An 18208-nucleotide genomic window follows, 5' to 3' on the forward strand; every position below is an offset into this window, starting at 1 on the left:
TCTCATATTCCCATCACAATGCTCTCATCCCGTTTTGTCCGCGCGGTAGGTTTTGCCCCTTGTACGGCTGCGCTGCAAACAATTACATCGACGCTGACTTGAACCTGTTCCAGCTCCCGCGCGCTGCTCCTTTTGCTCGCGCCCCTGCTTTCAGACTCCCTAGCACCGCTGCCCGGCGATGGAACTCCACGGAAGAGAAGGTGAAGGGCCAGGTCATTGGTATTGATCTGGGTGAGTACAGCTTGGTCTCGACCATCACAAGTCGCATTGCCGCGCATCGCTAACATGGATATGCAGGTACTACCAACTCTGCTGTTGCTGTTATGGAGGGCAAGACGCCCAAGATCATTGAGAACACTGAGGGTGCCCGCACAACACCCTCCGTCGTCGCCTTCGCCCAGGACGGTGAGCGTCTTGTCGGTATCGCTGCTAAGCGCCAGGCTGTTGTCAACCCTGAAAACACTCTGTTCGCCACCAAGCGTCTCATCGGCCGCAAATTCACCGATGCTGAGGTTCAGCGTGACATCAAGGAGGTCCCCTACAAGATCGTCCAGCACACCAACGGTGACGCCTGGGTTGAGGCCCGTGGCAACAAGTACTCTCCCGCTCAGATCGGAGGTTTCGTTCTCAACAAGATGAAGGAGACTGCTGAGAACTACCTGAGCAAGCCCATCAAGAACGCTGTCGTTACTGTCCCTGCCTACTTCAACGACTCCCAGCGTCAGGCTACTAAGGATGCTGGTCAGATTGCTGGTCTCAACGTCCTCCGTGTTGTCAACGAGCCCACTGCTGCTGCCCTTGCCTACGGTCTTGAGAAGGAGGCTGACCGTGTTGTCGCTGTCTACGATCTCGGTGGTGGTACTTTCGATATCTCTGTTCTTGAGATCCAGAAGGGTGTGTTCGAGGTGAAGTCGACCAACGGTGACACCCACCTTGGTGGTGAGGACTTTGACATCAACCTGGTTCGCCACATTGTCCAGCAGTTCAAGAAGGAGTCCGGTCTTGACCTCTCCGGTGACCGCATGGCTATCCAGCGTATCCGTGAAGCCGCTGAGAAGGCCAAGATTGAATTGTCCTCTTCTCTGCAGACTGAGATCAACCTTCCCTTCATCACTGCTGATGCCAGCGGTGCTAAGCACATCAACCTCAAGATGACCCGCTCTCAGCTTGAGTCTCTTGTCGACCCTCTCATCAACCGCACTGTTGAACCCGTGCGCAAGGCCCTCAAGGATGCCAACCTCCAGTCCAGCGAGATCCAGGACATCATCCTTGTTGGTGGTATGACCCGTATGCCCAAGGTCACCGAGTCCGTCAAGTCCATCTTCGGCCGTGAGCCCGCCAAGTCTGTCAACCCCGATGAGGCTGTCGCCATTGGTGCCGCTGTTCAGGGTGCCGTCCTTGCTGGTGAGGTTACTGACGTTCTGCTCCTCGATGTCACACCCCTCTCTCTCGGTATCGAGACCCTTGGCGGTGTTTTCACTCGTCTGATTAACCGCAACACCACAATCCCCACCAAGAAGTCCCAGACCTTCTCTACCGCTGCCGACTTCCAGACTGCTGTTGAGATCAAGGTCTTCCAGGGTGAGCGTGAGCTTGTCAAGGATAACAAGCTGCTTGGAAACTTCCAGCTTGTTGGCATTCCTCCTGCCCACCGTGGTGTCCCCCAGGTTGAGGTTACCTTCGACATTGACGCTGACTCCATTGTCCACGTCCACGCCAAGGACAAGTCCACTAACAAGGACCAGTCCATCACCATTGCCTCTGGCTCCGGTCTCTCTGACGCTGAGATCCAGTCCATGGTTGACGATGCTGAGAAGTACGGTGCTCAGGACAAGGAACGCAAGCTTGCCATTGAGGCTGCCAACCGTGCTGACTCTGTCCTGAATGATACTGAGAAGGCCCTCAAGGAGTTCGAGGACCGTCTTGACAAGGCTGAGGCTGAGCAGATCCGTGAGAAGATCAACACTCTCCGCGAGTTTGTTGCCAAGAACCAGTCTGGTGAGCTTGCCGCCACCGCCGATGAGCTCAAGCAGAAGACCGATGAGCTCCAGACTGCCAGCTTGACCCTCTTCGACAAGATGCACAAGGCCCAGTCTGAGCAGCAGCAGCAGCAGCCTCCCCAGGGCGAGAATGGCCAGGGCGAGAACAAGCAATAAATGTACTACCATGATTGAGCACCATGCTCGATGAAACACCAGGCTTGTTGGTGGCCTCTTTGTATTTTTTACTATTTTCCCCTACTGTTTTTCTAGATATCATCCCCCTTTTATTTCTCTGCATTCTGTGTATACATACTGATGGGGTTGTTTGAGATGCCCTTGTCTCGGTGTACGGGTGTTAAGTCATTGATTTTTTTTCCTCCTTTTTTTACTCTTTTCCAAATGTCCTGCTATGCTTCATACCCTTTGATCGGGCAAGCAAACTGATTTAACCGGGGAAGCAACCATTGGATGGATTGCGGGTTTGCCTACAAATTTGTAACTTAATGACATTACGGCTTTGGGACCACAAAAGCAAGCATTATGTGGTTGGTGGGCTTGGAGCGTGTGAGATAATAGAATAGGAAATTCTCCTCTCGATTCACCAAAAAAACTTGACAAAAAAAAATGTAAATCGAAATTGAAATCTTCTTGAATCCTTCTGAAACTGAAGATGTTGGAGACAGACAACAAGCAGGGCAGCAGCCAGTCACGGACACCAGAAATCTGGAGAAAGCTGCACACAGAAAGTTCCAACTTTCCAACACAGGACTCCGAGCTCGAGCCTCGGCGCCTCACTTTCTCATTTCTTCCCAGCCATGTACATCTATCGAGTCTAAGGAACCCACAGACATGCCCAGCGTGCCCACTCAGCGTTTCGAAGTGCCTCAGACTCAGCTAGTTCGCGCCTTAGCGGCCTAACGCCCAAACAAGCCCGGATCCATATCTCAAACAACCAACCGGGGTCCATCCCATCCAATTCCAGTTCAGGTTCTGCTTTCGTAGTGTGTGTGTTGTGTTGGCCCTGCGCGCCAGCTGGCCAAACCGGGCTCCAGTAGATAAAGTGGACTGAGGAGCTGGCTCATGCTCTAGTTCCTGGGGAGAGTTTAGCTCCAAATTGGCTTCCTCCACTCGTGTTTGATTCTGAGGCACACTCTGTCCTGTTGGAGTTGGAGCAAATAATGATTTAATATAATAGCATGTAGGTTAGATGTCAGTATGACTATGAGGGACGGGACACTGGTGGAGTTGGCAACTGGTACGCAACTGGCAAGGGGCTGGGCGGGAGAAATGCATGCAGTAACAGTTGGACTTGGGTCAGTCCTACGTTACTCCAGTACAGCAGTCCGTACTAGTGGAGCAGGAGCAGCAGTGCAGCAGCAGGGGGTTGTCACTGTCAGTGTCAAATGTCAAGACTAAGAGAAGGAAGTATTCTGTCCGAGACAGTTGGCTCAGGCTGCCGTTTTGGACTCATGCGCGATCCAGAGATTCCGGATCCAGCCAGCAGCGGATCTGGTTTAGTCGGAGCAGCTGACTGAGCGGAATATAGTTCAATAATAAACGGGTTTAAGGCTTAAGGTCAAACATTAATTCTCTGGCGAGCAACTGGGTTGGGTACTTTTTTTTACGAGGCGCTCGAGAAAACCGACCAGCCAGCGAATAATAGTGCAACTGCAAGACTAAGTTCCAAGGGCAAGATTCAAGATGAATCGAGATGCGACGGTGTTTGATGGAAGATTCTGATTGTAAGCAGGGAGTCGGTACTTTCTGTTATCAGCAGAGCTGTGGCTCTTCTCCACTGGGAGACGTGCAGAAACAGTGCAGCCAAGGAGCAAATCATTGCGGTACACAAATGCAAATGACAAACCTCCAACAAGACTGGATTTGGCGGAGAATGGGGAGAACCGGACTAGACCATGGCATCATCCGATTGGAATGAAAGCAGCCTGCGTCCTGACTGTTGATTGAAGGTGCCGTGAGTGTGAAGAATGCGAATTCCGACTGGAAGGGCAGATTCTCGTGACAGAATTAATTTTGAAGATCATTTAATAATAAACAGGGAATCCACTGGTTGTTGACGATTTTTGAGTGGTGTCGTCCCCACTTGGATTATTACACAATTTCCAGTCAGACTTCTGAAGGGCTGAGCTCCGTTTCCAGTCTTTGTGTTCCCAGGTTCTGCGGTTTATCGTGATTTCTCAGTTCTCACTTCCCGCCGCAAGAGACTCGCTCCCCACAGACAGAATTCGCGAGAGTGGACAACGCCGGCAGGCGACTTGGTTCTCCCTCTCATTTAAAGTGTTACATATTGGTTGTAGATCATCGGGCTCCTATTGGCCGTGGCGGCCTAAAAATAAACAAGCCCAGTCATTGTAACAAAACTGTTGAGCAGCCCGGCCAGACTGCAGTAGACTGTCCAGCACAATCGGTGTGCTCTCCATGGTTGGCCCTTTGCGCGCCTCATTCGACAGCAGCCTGAAGGTGTGGAAGTGCCTCAGCAGCAGGGCTGGGGTGACTGGATTCCTGATTCCAGGTACAACATTGCTGAGATGACTATGTTTGTCACTAGTGCGACGGGAGTGGGTTCTCGATCCATAGAACGCCCCTATGAGAACCGCTGGGACACTCGCAGCCAACTGGAAAGAACAGGTTAGAATTTAGTGGGGAAGCAGAAAAGAAAAACAGACGGTCGAGCAAAACCACCTGGTGCTGTTGAATTTATTCCATTCGCAGAGCAGGGGGAGGGCTGAGGACTGAGAACCCCAGGCAGAGGACATAATATTGACAATTATTACTACATCTGATACCGGCTCGCTAGTGCAGTCCCAATTGTGTCCATTTGATTCCATGGCTTGTTTGACCGCAAGATCCCACTGGTTTGAGTGAACGACTAGTTGAGCTAGCTGCCTTTTAGTGTCCAGCCTGGAAGAACCTCCAATCGATCACATTCACCTTGGCAAGGGTCCTTCTGTCTTTTCTGCTTTCCTTTTTCTTGCTCCGTTTTTGACTTTGTCCTCTTCCACTTCTTGATCCGTACAGATTCCCCATCCAGTAGGATCGATACCTCAGTCAATAAATCCCTTGCTTGGCCGTTATCTCGAGTCGCTAATTCTCCTAGTCTTCGCTGGACTTCTGGAGAGAAAGGAAAAACGGGCAAGCTGCAGCGCGCTAGCAGTTGATTCCTCAAGGTTCGCTGGCTGGGGGTGATTTTCTGAAGGTCTTTTCGTCGTTCACTGTCAGTACTTTGAGCTTGCCTTCTTCCCTGTTTGGCTGCATTTCCCACCCCTCCCCTCTTGTCCCGGTTATATCTACTCGTTGCCTTGAGTGCTTGGTTCCCCAGACTGTCATTATCCGCTTCGTCAGACCACCCGCTTCAAATACATCTCGAGTCATCCATTGTCTTTACAGATTGTCTCTTATGTCAAGAACCCAATACAACTTGACCAGTACCACTAACCTTGTGCCGGACGTCTAGTCACTCCCACCATGACAGTTGCTGCACCTCCAGTGCCCTCTGTGCACGAGAATGGCATGAACGGCAATATCCCTGGTCACCACGTTAATATGAGCCTACCGCGCTTTCATCCCATTGCCATGAACCCTGGGCAACCAGTGCCTCCGGAGCCTATGATGCACGGCCACCAGCCGTTCCGTCACTACCCACCACCAATGCAAGACCAAGGGCCGCCAGGCCCCCAAGGACCGCCAACACCTGGCGTATCTAGTATAGACCACATTGAGGCCCGCCTGAGGCAACTAGAACATGAAGAGGGCGCTCGCATGGCTGCCCGTAGCCATTTACTTGCTATCCGGAAGCGAGAGGATGAAGAATTTCGTAGGATGACGGAAAACGCAGAGGTAGAAGAAGAGGTATGGAAAATTGCACTCGACTTAAAAAAAAATATAGACCGCATTCTGACTCATGTTTTGTTTGACAGGAGCTGCGAAGGCAACGGAAACGGCTGAAGCGGGAATCTATGGGCCTCTATAATTCAAGTCTCGAATCCCCCCCTCTACGTCCTACGCCGCCTCGCCGCCTATCAGAAACCAATGCAGCCACTACACTCGCCTTCCTACAGCAACAAACTCCGCCAGAACCTCGTACCATTGCCCCTCCCCCGCCTCCACAAGCACAGATTCCACCGCCTCATCATCAGCAACATATGCACCACGACCCAACGGGCACCGGTTCCATCCGACGGAAGCAAAAGTATACAATTAAGAACGTGGAAGCCTGGGGAGAGCGCCACGGACGACCAGCAGCACATGATCATTCAGGACGAGCCCTTTGGAAACGCCCATCAGACGGCAGCCTGGTCTATCTCACCTGCCCAGTCTCCGGCTGCGGCAAGGCCGACTTTGTGACCCTGCACGGCTTCATGTGCCACCTCACCAAAAAACACAAGGACCGCAGCCTAGGCAGCCAGTCGCGTGCCCTTGAAGTCTGTGGCGTCGTCTATGACCCCGCCGCTCCGCTCCCTCCAGTTGCCAACGGCCACCGCGCATCAACCGAGGAAAGCCGTATCGACTCCGCACCTACAGACCCCGAAGGATACCCGCAGGAAATGGAATACTCAACAGGTTCCGATGACGAGAGCGCCGTCCACTCCGTTGTCAAGACCGAATCCTCAGATAGCAGACCGCTGCCGCCGCCAGGTGCCCTCCTCACACCCTCGGAGGAACACCCTCCCGCACCAACCCCTGTACCTGCAACCGTATCCGCAATACCCAAGACCAATGGCTCCACGAAGCAATCGATCTCCTCCATTATCGACCGCGAGCCCGAGTCAGCCCCCTCGCCCAGAAAGCGGGAACGCACCGTCTCCCCACTCCCTGGTTTTGCGGATACAGTGGCTGAGATGGAGCGGAAGATGCGAGACCCGAAGGACGACTTGTCCGGCGAGAATAAAGAGAACGCAGAGGCCAAATAAAATACGGGCTATACAATTATACATACATACGTGGGCGACCACCACTGTTACTATTACCGCTGTCACCAATGTGACTGACTGATTAACTAAACGGCCATTGCATTGCATTGCATCGTATTGATTTGTCTTTTCGTTGTTTGTTGGCCCGAAAAAATCTTGCATCTGGACTTTGCATTGTTTAAACTGAGCTGAGCTGCACAAAAACTTGAGCTTCAGTCTGTCTGCATCAATACCCTCTTGTTATGGTGTACCAGGTGGATCTCTACGATAGTTTTCCATCTCTAATATATAATGTTTACCTACGGCCATCCTCACTTTTAATCTTTCCGAACCTTTGTACTTTAATATTAAGCAATGAGACTACTTCTATCCAAGTGCAAAAAAGTACCATCAAAGACTATTCCAAATGAAGAACCCATCATGCCTTCAAAACCAAAACATGCACCAGATACCCACTCCCAACCCCCAATCTCTGCCCCAGCACATCATCAGCGACTCTCCAAACCCTGAAATGGCGCATCGTCTCCCTCAGCCACGCCTCAAAGACATCCGGCGAGCGCTGCTGCTGCGCAATGACGCATATTGTTGGCTTCCTCCGCCGCCCATAAGCTACTGGCGATCCTTCTGTATTGGAATCGAATATCGGCCGCAGCCGCGCAATCTCCGCACAGGCCCGCACGAAGGGCGAGATTAGAGCTTCGTTGTAGATGCAGTCGCAGGAGAGGAGGAGGTCGAAGCCGTTATCGCTCTCCTCCTCTTCATCATCGCCGTTATCTTGTGAAGAGGCTGGCTGGTGTTGGATTTGCTGCTTCAGTGTCTCCGGGTGATCTGTTTCCCAGTCTAGGGATGTGAATGTGATGTTTGCGTGTGGGTTTGTGTTTTGGCCCTCATCACCGGGAGTATTAGTATTAGTATTAGCAGCAGCAGTAGTAGTAGAGGGTTTCTGCCCTCTTTTCCCCTTTGGCTGCGCCTTGACCTTTTTGGTAGATGCTGATGACCGGGGAGGATTGCTGAGTAGGTTCTGGCGGAAAAGACGGTGGACGTATTCTTGGTCTGTGGCGATGTAGTGACCGTCCCCGCTCCCGTTCCCCTGTGGTTCAAGGAGGGGGGAGAGGGCGAGGGCTGTAAGAGCTGAGATGCCGCATCCTAGCTCGACGACTGTTGACGAGGGTCTGAGGATTGAGTGTGTCCAGAGCGGGTTTGATGGCTGGTCTGAGAGCCATTCTGCGAAGAGGGGGGTTATTTTCCATAGGACTTGATTCTTCGTTAGTAAAGGAGATGCGTGAGTAGATGTATGAAGAATATATCTATACCTGCACCGGTTGTACCCCCAGCGCGGGAAGATGAAAGTAGCGTTGGAGACTGGTGGATTGTGTATTCCTGGTCGCGGATGGAGATGTCAACGGACGTAGCCTTCGAGTCGACGAAGCCTAGGTTCGAGGAGGGGATGTCCTGGGAGAAGAGGATGAAGGATTCTAAGTAGATTGATCAACTACCGTGTCTGGTTTCTACTATAGTACATGTGTACACGGGCGAGGCAGAGGTATTGTATTGCTTGACATACCCTCTTCGGCATCTTCTACCTCTTGCCCAATGGCGGAGAGGAAGCTTGTTATGCTTTCCATCCCGCTGATTACTCCGGGTTGGTATGTATAGTTGACGGGCTATCGTTGGGGGAGAAGGTCTGATACGTAGTCTATCAAAGATGCAGCTTTTCATCGAGTCAAAACCCGAGGCCTGTGATTGGCCTGCCAAAGTGGAGCGGGTGGTGAGTAATCCACGGCTGCCAAGTCCAACGTCCCGACCTCACATGACCACGTTTCTGTGTCACAGAGGTGCCCCAGAGATCGTTGTAAGCAATACAATCAATGCAGCATCACGCGTGCATCTTCAGAATCACGGATCCAGTGCCACGGGTCGCTGGAGAATCTACGTCGTAAGCGGAGATCCTCCGGACTTCCCTGGTGCAAGGTTGTCTGTGAACTGCGAGAGACCCCCGACGATCACCCCGAGCGAGGCTCTAACTGGGTCGGAATTAGCAGTCTCGCACCCTTCGGGACGGCGTTGGGGCTAAAATCCCAACAAAGCTCTGTAGGCAAATGGGATGCTATGATGCTCCCGACATCGACGTGAAAGTGTAACTCAATCCTCGAATCGAGGAGGATCAGATGTGAGAGACTAGGCCGTGTGCCTGAGCTTTACCGCGGTAACTGAGTGACTTCCAAGTTCTGGGCTTTGGGCGTCTGTGCACAGAGCGTATTAATATCATTGTCTCATTAATATCACAGTGGAACGCCAGTCCGGATTGGAACAAAGTAGTTTTACAATGTACGATGTAGACGGCTCGCTGTAGACAGTCGACAGAAGAAAATAGGAGTATCCTTGGTCAGGAGTGGTGGAAAACAGCTGGCCCTTTATGCCCAGCCACCAGACTGTGACTTCATCGCCGCAGCTAACAGACTGCCCATTAATTGTCCAAGCTCTTCTTCCTCTTCCTTTGGCTCCCTCCCCCACGAGACAAAGCTCCCTGAAGTCTCTTTCCGAGCTCATTAGCCTTTCAGCTTCCCCTCTTCCTCGCCCTCCCTCTCCCCTTTTAACCGCCCTGCTTTCCGTCCCCGCATTTCCGACCTCTCCCCGTCTCCATTTTCAGTGAACTCTCATCCTCGAGACCACCTAGAGCTCGAGCCGGTGCCTGTACGTGCGTACCCATCTCGTTATTAACCCGATAAGGCTCTAATAATCCTTCGATCGCGATTTAGGATTCAATTTCTTCCTCCTTCCCCCTTTTCACCTTGTTGCCGCTCACCCCCAAATCCTTCACCATGTCGAGGAAAGAGGGCGTTATCCACCCGCGCATGTCCAAGAAGGGACCTTTCACCGTCGAAGTTCCTGGCGTCGAACCTGTCGAAGGAGAGACCATTCCCCGTCGTATTCCAAAGGCCAAGGATGGCCTGATTTTGCGACCTGCCGATGACCTGACGACAACCTACGATGCTTTCCGCCGCTCGGCGCGCATCTTTGGTAACGCCAAAGCAGTTGCGAGCCGCCGCCTAATCAAAACCCACGTTGAAACTAAGAAGGTCAAGAAGATTATCGATGGGCAAGAGCAGGAGGTTGACAAGCAGTGGACGTACTTTGAGAAGGGTCCTTACTCTTACAAGAGCTTTATCGAGTATGAGAAGCTGGCGCTGGAGCTTGGTAACGGTCTGCGCAAGATCGGCCTGAACAAGGGCGACAAGGTCCACCTCTACGGTGCGACGAGGTACGTTGTGATGTTCCTGTATAGGATGATTTTTAAACACTGACTTGGTTTTTTTTTTTACAGTTTAAACTGGCTGGCGATGTCTCACGGCTCTGCTTCCCAGTCTGTGACCATCGTTACTGCGTATGATACCCTGGGCGAGGAAGGATTGGCGCATTCCATGGTGCAAACTGAGAGTGACGCCATTTTCTTGGACTCATCTCTCCTTAAGTCTCTCGCGAACGTCCTGGACCGAGCGAAATCCATCAAACATATTATCTGGAACAACAGTGAAGAGCCAAAGCAGGAGGATCTTGACCGATTGAAGAACGAATTCAGCCATATTAACGTCCTGAGTTTCGAAGACCTGCGGAAACTGGGAGAGGAGAACCCCTCAGACCCTGTTCCTCCATCTCCAGAAGACCTGTGTTGCATCATGTACACGTCTGGCTCCACTGGTCCACCAAAGGGTGTATCGCTTACCCATGGCAATGTTGTTGCCGCAAGTATGTTTTTCTTGTTTTTCAACCTCAAAGATCCATTCTTGAATTTCCGAACTAATATTATTGAATATAGTGGCGGGAATCAACGAAATTATCGGTCCTTACATCGGTCCCTCGGATGCGCTGCTTACCTACCTCCCCCAATCTCATATCCTGGAATACATGTTTGAGAATCTCTGCCTCTTCTGGGGTGGTACCATGGGCTATGGAAACCCGCGTACACTTTCCGACGCTTCCATGCGGAACTGCAAGGGCGACATTCGTGAATTCCAACCCACCATCCTCGTTGGTGTCCCTGCGGTCTGGGAGTCTGTGAAGAAGGGCGTTCTCACCAACCTGAACAAGAACAACGTCCTTGTGAAGAGCTTGTTCTGGGGCGGTATGTCTGCCAAGAACTTCCTGATGTCTACTGGCTTCCCCGGCGCAGGCATTGGTGCTTGGTTTCTTGACAACGTGATCTTCCGCAAGCTGAAGGACGCAACTGGTGGCCGTCTGCGCATTGTTATGAACGGTGGAGGTCCCGTCTCCAAGGAGACCCAGAAGTTCTTGTCCATGGCCATCGCCCCCATGATCAGCGGTTATGGTCTGACGGAGACCTCAGCCATGGGTGCTCTAAACGATCCAGGAGCGTGGAACCCCGACGCTCTCGGTGAGCCCCCAGCTTGTATCGAAGTCAAGCTCGTTGACTTCCCGGATGCTGGATACTACACCAAGAACACCCCGCCCCAGGGTGAGATCTGGATCCGCGGAGGCAGTGTATCAAAGGAGTACTACAAGAACGAAGAGGAGACCAAGAAGGCCTACGCTGAGGGCGGGTGGTTCATGACCGGCGATATCGGCGAGTTCGACAAGAACGGCCACCTCAAAATTATCGACCGTAAGAAGAACCTTGTGAAGACGCTCAACGGCGAGTACATCGCGCTCGAGAAGCTCGAGTCCGTCTACCGCTCTTCCCCCGTTGTCGGCAACATCTGCGTCTTCGCTGCCGAAGACCAGGACAGGCCTATCGCCATCATCGTTCCTGTTGAGCCTGCATTGAAGAAGATTGCCCAGGACAACAACATTGAGGGTGACAGCGTCGAAACCCTTGTTCACAACGAGAAGCTGAAGTCCATCGTCCTTCAGCAACTCCAGACCGCCGGTAGATCTAGCGGCCTCAAGGGAATTGAGATCATCAGCGGTGTCGTCCTTGCTGACGAGGAGTGGACTCCCCAGAACGTACGTTATACTAAATGCACCCCCATTCCCACCTCCTTGAGTAAATCATCCACTAACAAAACAACAGGGCTACATGACCGCCGCCCAAAAACTCCAGCGCAGGAAGATCGTCAGCAAATTCCAGAAGGAGATCGACCAAGCCTACAAGAAGAAATAAACTCGCCCCTCTCCGCGCTGTCTCTGAATGTACCTTTCAACTCTTCTTCATTGAACCTGCATATCCAGGCGGGAAACCAAAAGACACACCATATCCCCAAAGCGAGCGACCGAACACATACACATGCACATGAATGGTGACGTTGATGTTGATGTTACGACGATGTAGCCACGCACGCTATGAACGAAGACCAAAACTCTATGGATAACTCATATACCTTTTTGTTTTCCTTTCCTTTTTTGCCATGTATGATTCTCTCTTCTGTTCTGTAAACTCGTTTCGATTTTCTTTGCTTGTTTGCGTTGTATCTAATGCAAATTATATGCTACTTACCTATCTACCTCATGTTGTTCGATTATATAAAGCATATCCCGATGGATTGCATATCTTTATATTTTTTATATCTTTCGGTGGTCTTTTCATCTTCGCTTCTCTTAGTTAAGCTATGTTTAAATGCTGGTGTGCTGGACTAGCCATGCTGTGCTAGCCATGCTGTGCTTATTATATCAGCTTATCAATGTTTTAACCTGAACCCATAGATCTATTATCTGTAAAATATTAAATGCGTAGTTGACTATTAATCCCGCAATCTTGAGGCCTGGCACAACCTAACATATGTATACAACGCCAAACAGGAAGGCGGAATAAGTGGGCATTTCTCCTCGCCACGCTAAGGAAAAGGGCACCCGTCCGGCGTCTCATCCGCAACCTTGAACAGCTCCTTTCTATTCTAAGTAGGTGACAGAGACAGCTTGCGTCAGGGGGAAACTCAATTCGAACTCCAGTTTTCTCCTACCTACATATATACCTTTTTTAAAGAAGATCAGAACGAATTGACAACACAGCATCCACTCGCAATCAAAATGTCACTTTGGAGGTTTGTTTGACCCCAGCCAGCTAGCTCCGTTTGAGAGATTGATCCCATTCCAAATCATGAGTCGCAGCACGTCGCATTGTCCGTTCATTACTGATTTGATTTCTCATTCTCTGTTTATAGCTCCTACAAGTCCCTGTCCCCCAAGACGCGAGCATTATTCGGAATCGGTGTTATGGCGTGGGCGTCGATCGGGCTCTGGACGTCGTCGCAGGTCGAACAGGCGATGGGAATGGTTCCGACAGCCGCGGAGCAAGCGGAGCTTGATCGGAAGATGGCCATTCGGGTTTCGAGAGCGGAAAAGGACTGAGCGAATGAGGGTGGGATTTGGTATTGAGTTGGGGTTTGCTGTTTGACCATCGCGCAGGGCCGGGCCTTGTTGTTGATGCGCTCCATGCTCGGATTGACTACGACGGATTGGGAGATGAAAGAGGTGACGCACTTGGAGCTGGAGGTGTCGAGGGTGCTTGCGAAGAGCAGTTATCGCTTATTGGAGGTGTGGCTAATGGCATGGTTGGCTTCGCAATGAGGATGATGGAGGCTGCGGCGGCCATCACAGCCATTGTCTGACGCGGTCTGCTAAGCCCTAGCGGAAAGGACAAAAAAGGAAATAATTGGTGATCAGGACGCTAGTCAACGGTGTCTACGCTGGGGACGGAGAGGAAGAATTCGCCGGTGGATAGGTAGATCATCGATAAGCAAAGAGTTTTCTTCGGTCCAAAAAAGGCGAAGGCAAGCATCATCGTCGTCTTTGTTCGGATCCAGCGGAGAGGCTGCCGCGCGCCGTCCCTGGCCCATCGGAGGTTTGTTGGCGCAACACAGCGTCCGGGGATAACCGTTTTGTGGAACGGGAGTTGGTGATACACAAATGGCTTGAAAAATAGTTTAATCCTGCAATGTATTAGTGAAGAATAACAACCGGTCTCGGAGTATCTTTCTCTACCTCAAGTTTCCCCAAGAAGGTGTAAACAGTACTGAGGGAGGCTGTGGTTTCAAGAACAAAGGATTTTGTGGCTGGCTGATCGAGGGCATCCAGACCGGATAGAGACTGCCCTCCTTACTGCAGCCAGTCGGCAGTCTGTAATGAAAGAGGGCATCCACGCATTAGCATCGACCTCCAGCCTCGCTCATCGGCGTCCGTAAACCAGACGTCGAGCTGAGGATCATCACCACGAAAGCCCGAGAAGCGAGCGCTAGACCGGGATCGACGATCTGACATACGAAATGAAACATGGATCTTTTCGGGACTAGGTTATTTTGGCCCGCCACGGCTGTGTCTGACGGAGGCTCAAGCCCTCACACCTCCGGCCCCCGGTGAGAGCGTTAAGACTGATAGGTAGGGGAGAGCAGATGCGGAGGAGTGGGGCGCTGCGAGGAGTCAGACAGAGGAGCTCGATGCCGGATCGCATGTCGGGGGCGATGCGAAAAGTTGGCGCCTTAATATTTTCAAGACATGGAATGGGAAGCCGGTTTCGGTGTATTGGGATGGAGGGAGATTGGATGGACAGTTATACCGGCATATTGGCAATTCCTGGGGAATATCTTTTCCAATGGCATCAACAGGGCTGCTATTGGCCACCCTGGACCTTCGATATCCTTTGACAGACGGCGCGCTGCAAGTCGCACGCCTGGTGTCTTCGTTTGGGCACTTGACAATCTCCCCCCCTTGTACGACGTGCATAGTGGGCCATCTCAGGGAAGGACGCTTGCATTACGATTGATGAGAGATCCCCCACTATTGTCTGAACACGCACTAGCCGCAGACTGGTGACCGTCGTTTCGGGTGAGGAGTATGTAACTCCGATAGATGAACTGCTCCAGCACAAAAAAGGGACCCCTAAGAACCCGTCATGCTTGACCGATTGCTGTGGGGATCAGCGGGTCGACGAATAGGGAATGGGACAACTCATTTGCTCACGCGCATGGAACCAGGATAAAAGACCATCAATGCCGGTCCTGAGCGGACAAAGCGCAAACTCCGTCCGATGACGTCTCGGTCAATCGAATGAAAGAGGGACGGAAAACTCCGGGGTTCTAGCACGCGGAAAATGGTCGGCGTTCTCGGGCAGGTATCCTTACTTGGTATTCTGGGAGACAAAGCCGAGAGGAGCTGTGGCCGCTGCCTTGCCAGGAAGTGGACGCCGGAGAGGTGTTCATCGGTGACGATGAAACCGTGTCTCACATTGGGTAACGGGTGCTCCGTTCAAGCTCCCAACATGATAGATCGTATTGTCTCACTGTCACCCAAGGAGGTACGTATAACCGTGGACTGGGGACTGGGAGGACGGAACGTGCCGAAGAGACCGGTGGGTGGAACCATTGAGGAACGAAGGAGAAAACTAGCGGAGTGTGTCAGCAGAGAACAGCAGCGCCAATAGGCCGAGAGGACGGACTCTAAACTTGGGAAGCTGGGAATAGATTTTCTGATTCAGATGGCGGGCAGTCTAATGTACGCCGGTCGATCCTCCAGCGCCGGATTGGTGGTGGATGCAGATCTGCCACGTTAGGCGCAGCTTTGACGTCGCTGCTAAATTTCCATTATTTTGCAATTTGCAGAAGTCAAGTGAAAGAAATGCACGAAACAAGACACAGGGAGAAAAAGGAAAAGGCCGTGGAGGCTGGGATGATGGAGCTAGCGAAAGGAGGAATGGAAAGGGGAAGGCGATGGAAGACAAAGGAAGTCAACAAGACTGGAAAAGGGAAAAGGGGCATCACTCGACGATTCCAGCGCGATGCTTTGAATCTGGAAACAATTTCCTTCGCATCAATTACTTCGTGTCGTGCCTTGATTCCATACCTGCCTGCGGAGTCTTCTGGTGCAAGGACTTGCAATCTCGGAGAAATTAAACAAAGAAAACACACCCCCCATTATTTCATTAATTTAGGGAGTTATTTTGAATTCGACGGACTTGTATTCGGCGGATCGACAGATCAGGCTCGACTGCTGTCTCGTCCAAATCAACCATGTTTATTGCTTCCATATCTGCACCCAGTGCGCCGACCTGTCAAACAAAGGTTGCACTCTCCATACCACAAAGTAGAAATATAATAGGAAAGAGAGAATAAATGAGAAACGATGGAGGAACCAAGCTCAAGCCCATGCTCACTATTGTCTACCTGTAAATGGTTTTTTGTTGTTGCCAAATAATCCCACGCACTTTGCTTTACACCCGAAGGAAATTAGACCGTTAGCATGACAATAGGAAGAAGAACGGAAAGAAGCAAGGGCCGAGGTGTCAGTTTGAGGAAATCAAAAAAAAAAAAAGCAAAAAAGAAAAGAAAAGAAAAGTGAAACAGCCGAAACAACCAAGCTTCGTAGTTTCACTGTGGGGATAAGCATTTGGAAAGCTCATACGGGTGTCTATTAGAAATGACGGTGAAGGAGTCCGCAGAAATCGAAGGAGAGTGCGAATAGGATAGATGGATTGGGATATTGTTTTTAGATTTCATCCGTTCGTTTCGGGCTGCAGACAGACATAGCAAGGAGAGGTAAGGGGTCAAACACAAGCAGGGAAGGATGGGAAAATGAAGGGTGAAAATCGTGTAGAAGCCCTGGATGACGATCAAGTGCAGAGGCTTTGAGATGAGGGATGCCGGTAATAGGGGCTACCCCCACTGCCGCTCCCATTTCCAGACCGAGCGGAGTAAACTGTATCATAGCCACCGGGGCTTGAATGATGGTAGCCTTGCGACGCTGTCCGTGGATGGTGCCTTAGGAAAAGACCATCACTAGGGTTGCTAGAGACGATGGACGCAATCGAATCATACCCTTCGGAAATGGTGGTCTCAGGACTGTCGCTCGTCTTGTGGACCGGTCCGTACTCAAAAGGCGGGGGCAGGTGGCCGCGATACTGAGTGTCCTTCCGGACATCCATCATCCCATAGCTTGGATCATGATAGGACTCCATGCTGGAAGTGCTTTTTATCGAGTCCATTGGATCAAGAGAATCACTCATCATGCCGATGTCAAAGGTGGATGATGACGAAGAGGAAATGTGTGGACTTGCGCTAAGGGGCGAGTGATCCGCCGTCGCCATTTGATGGTAGTCAGCTCTACCGTAACTATGGCCACCCCGTTGAGTCGATTCGTACGGCAAAAGAGCAATGTGGGATCGTGAAGCCTGTCCCAGGCCTGGAGGAAGGACTGCCTCACCGCTACCATCTCCAGCACCTCCGCTTCCTCCGTCAGGACCCATACTTGTCGAACTGTCCCGCCGGCCATCTTTGTAATGACCAGGGGAACGTCCTCGGACAACCATCGGATATGACAGCTTCCGGGCTATTTTAACCCATTCGTTGTTGCCAAGCGGACTAGTAATCTCAGCGTAGAGATCGACAACGAGGTTGTAGTATTGCTGTTGGGCGCGCCGCTTCCCGTTGTTTGCGGTCGCTTTTTGGAACTGGATTCGCTCGAAGGTGTGCTGTGTTGGAGGTTGGTGCTGCTGCGGAGCCCCGACATACGAGGAATTATACTCCATTCCCATTCCCATTCCAGCAGATTGGGACATCAAAGGAAAACCATGCTGACCTGCTGATGATGTTGATCCCAGGCTCGGTACCATTGATGTTGCTTGAGAGGGCTGCAGCACAACTCTTTGTGGGGGTCTCTCCGACTGCTTGTCGCGCTTTGGGGTGTGTTGCACAAGTTCCCGGACCTCGCCATGTTGCTCATTCACAATCGCTGATATTGACATTGAGAACTGATGAATTCTTTCGTTTCGAATATCATTCTTGAGGAAGAATGGTCCGTGGGCTGATGGGTGAAAGGAAAACGAACACGAGATCGAGAAATAGTTCCGTCGATAGCAGGTCCACTTCTCATCAACTTGGAAAAACCCTTTGTGGATCTTCGCCCCGATTTCTGGTTGGACATTTTGGTTTCCAGAAATGACGGGGAATAGCGTGTCTGTGTCCTTAAATGGCGGGGCATCAGCCGTGCGTAGAGGCACGCCCCGGTCCAAATACATTGCTCCTGGTTGGGCAAATATGAGATTTGGGTCGCGATCTATACCACAGTCGAGCGTACGCGATGTAGTCGTATACTGTGAAGCTCTGGTGATATCGCTGAGGCTTGCCAATGGAGGAAATGGAGCCCTGGGAATGCTGTATGCCCCGGCGTAATTGTCGCCTCTTCCTAAAAAAGAAGCATTGCCTGGCGACTGGGCCGTTGACGACATACCCGCGGGTGGTTGGCTAGAACGAGCCCCAGAACATGTTACTAACTGTTGTAATATCGCAGGAACAGGAAATAGCCTTACAGTGTGACTCGGTGGGATCTGTAATCTTGCATTCGATCGTACCCCAA

At 51.4% G+C, this 18208-nt stretch overlaps 8 protein-coding genes across 8 annotated transcripts; 5 read left to right on the forward strand and 3 right to left on the reverse strand.

The window, feature by feature from the left end:
* Nucleotides 1-18: 18 nt before the first annotated feature.
* ASPVEDRAFT_82783 (Hsp70 family protein) lies at nucleotides 19-2156 on the forward strand (the record flags this gene model as incomplete). The annotated part of the gene is made up of 3 exons (XM_040817247.1): nucleotides 19-45; nucleotides 114-231; nucleotides 298-2156. The coding sequence occupies 3 exons, from the start codon at nucleotides 19-21 to the stop codon at nucleotides 2154-2156; spliced, it is 2004 nt and encodes a 667-aa protein (XP_040667017.1).
* Nucleotides 2157-5465: 3309 nt separating this feature from the next.
* ASPVEDRAFT_27928 (uncharacterized protein) lies at nucleotides 5466-6910 on the forward strand (the record flags this gene model as incomplete). Its single annotated transcript, XM_040810064.1, has 2 exons — nucleotides 5466-5849; nucleotides 5918-6910. 2 exons carry the CDS (start codon nucleotides 5466-5468, stop codon nucleotides 6908-6910), a joined length of 1377 nt encoding a protein of 458 aa, XP_040667018.1.
* Nucleotides 6911-7328: 418 nt separating this feature from the next.
* On the reverse strand, nucleotides 7329-8535 carry ASPVEDRAFT_131256 (S-adenosylmethionine-dependent methyltransferase; the record flags this gene model as incomplete). Its single annotated transcript, XM_040806798.1, has 3 exons — nucleotides 7329-8164; nucleotides 8224-8385; nucleotides 8475-8535. 3 exons carry the CDS (start codon nucleotides 8533-8535, stop codon nucleotides 7329-7331), a joined length of 1059 nt encoding a protein of 352 aa, XP_040667019.1.
* A 1197-nt stretch (nucleotides 8536-9732) lies between these two features.
* On the forward strand, nucleotides 9733-12029 carry faa4 (long-chain fatty acid-CoA ligase FAA1; the record flags this gene model as incomplete). The annotated part of the gene is made up of 4 exons (XM_040806782.1): nucleotides 9733-10172; nucleotides 10236-10657; nucleotides 10728-11872; nucleotides 11940-12029. The coding sequence occupies 4 exons, from the start codon at nucleotides 9733-9735 to the stop codon at nucleotides 12027-12029; spliced, it is 2097 nt and encodes a 698-aa protein (XP_040667020.1).
* Nucleotides 12030-13029: 1000 nt separating this feature from the next.
* On the reverse strand, nucleotides 13030-13857 carry ASPVEDRAFT_71361 (uncharacterized protein; the record flags this gene model as incomplete). Its single annotated transcript, XM_040816117.1, has 3 exons — nucleotides 13847-13857; nucleotides 13346-13794; nucleotides 13030-13310 (listed from the first exon to the last, which is right to left on the reverse strand). The coding sequence occupies exons 2-3, from the start codon at nucleotides 13464-13466 to the stop codon at nucleotides 13030-13032; spliced, it is 402 nt and encodes a 133-aa protein (XP_040667021.1). The 5' UTR covers nucleotides 13467-13794; nucleotides 13847-13857.
* A 955-nt stretch (nucleotides 13858-14812) lies between these two features.
* ASPVEDRAFT_624896 (uncharacterized protein) lies at nucleotides 14813-15378 on the forward strand. The gene has a single exon (XM_040815618.1). It carries the CDS (start codon nucleotides 14952-14954, stop codon nucleotides 15279-15281), a length of 330 nt encoding a protein of 109 aa, XP_040667022.1. The 5' UTR covers nucleotides 14813-14951; the 3' UTR covers nucleotides 15282-15378.
* Nucleotides 15268-16209, forward strand: ASPVEDRAFT_626201 (uncharacterized protein). Its single transcript, XM_040815624.1, has one exon. It carries the CDS (start codon nucleotides 15476-15478, stop codon nucleotides 15950-15952), a length of 477 nt encoding a protein of 158 aa, XP_040667023.1. The 5' UTR covers nucleotides 15268-15475; the 3' UTR covers nucleotides 15953-16209.
* Nucleotides 16210-16301: 92 nt separating this feature from the next.
* Nucleotides 16302-18208, reverse strand: ASPVEDRAFT_166886 (NDT80 / PhoG like DNA-binding family protein). The gene is made up of 2 exons (XM_040808653.1): nucleotides 18162-18208; nucleotides 16302-18006 (listed from the first exon to the last, which is right to left on the reverse strand). Exons 1-2 carry the CDS (start codon nucleotides 18191-18193, stop codon nucleotides 16467-16469), a joined length of 1572 nt encoding a protein of 523 aa, XP_040667024.1. The 5' UTR covers nucleotides 18194-18208; the 3' UTR covers nucleotides 16302-16466.

This window comes from Aspergillus versicolor (assembly GCF_001890125.1).
Source record: "Aspergillus versicolor CBS 583.65 unplaced genomic scaffold ASPVEscaffold_4, whole genome shotgun sequence".
Taxonomy (NCBI): Eukaryota; Fungi; Ascomycota; class Eurotiomycetes; order Eurotiales; family Aspergillaceae; genus Aspergillus; species Aspergillus versicolor.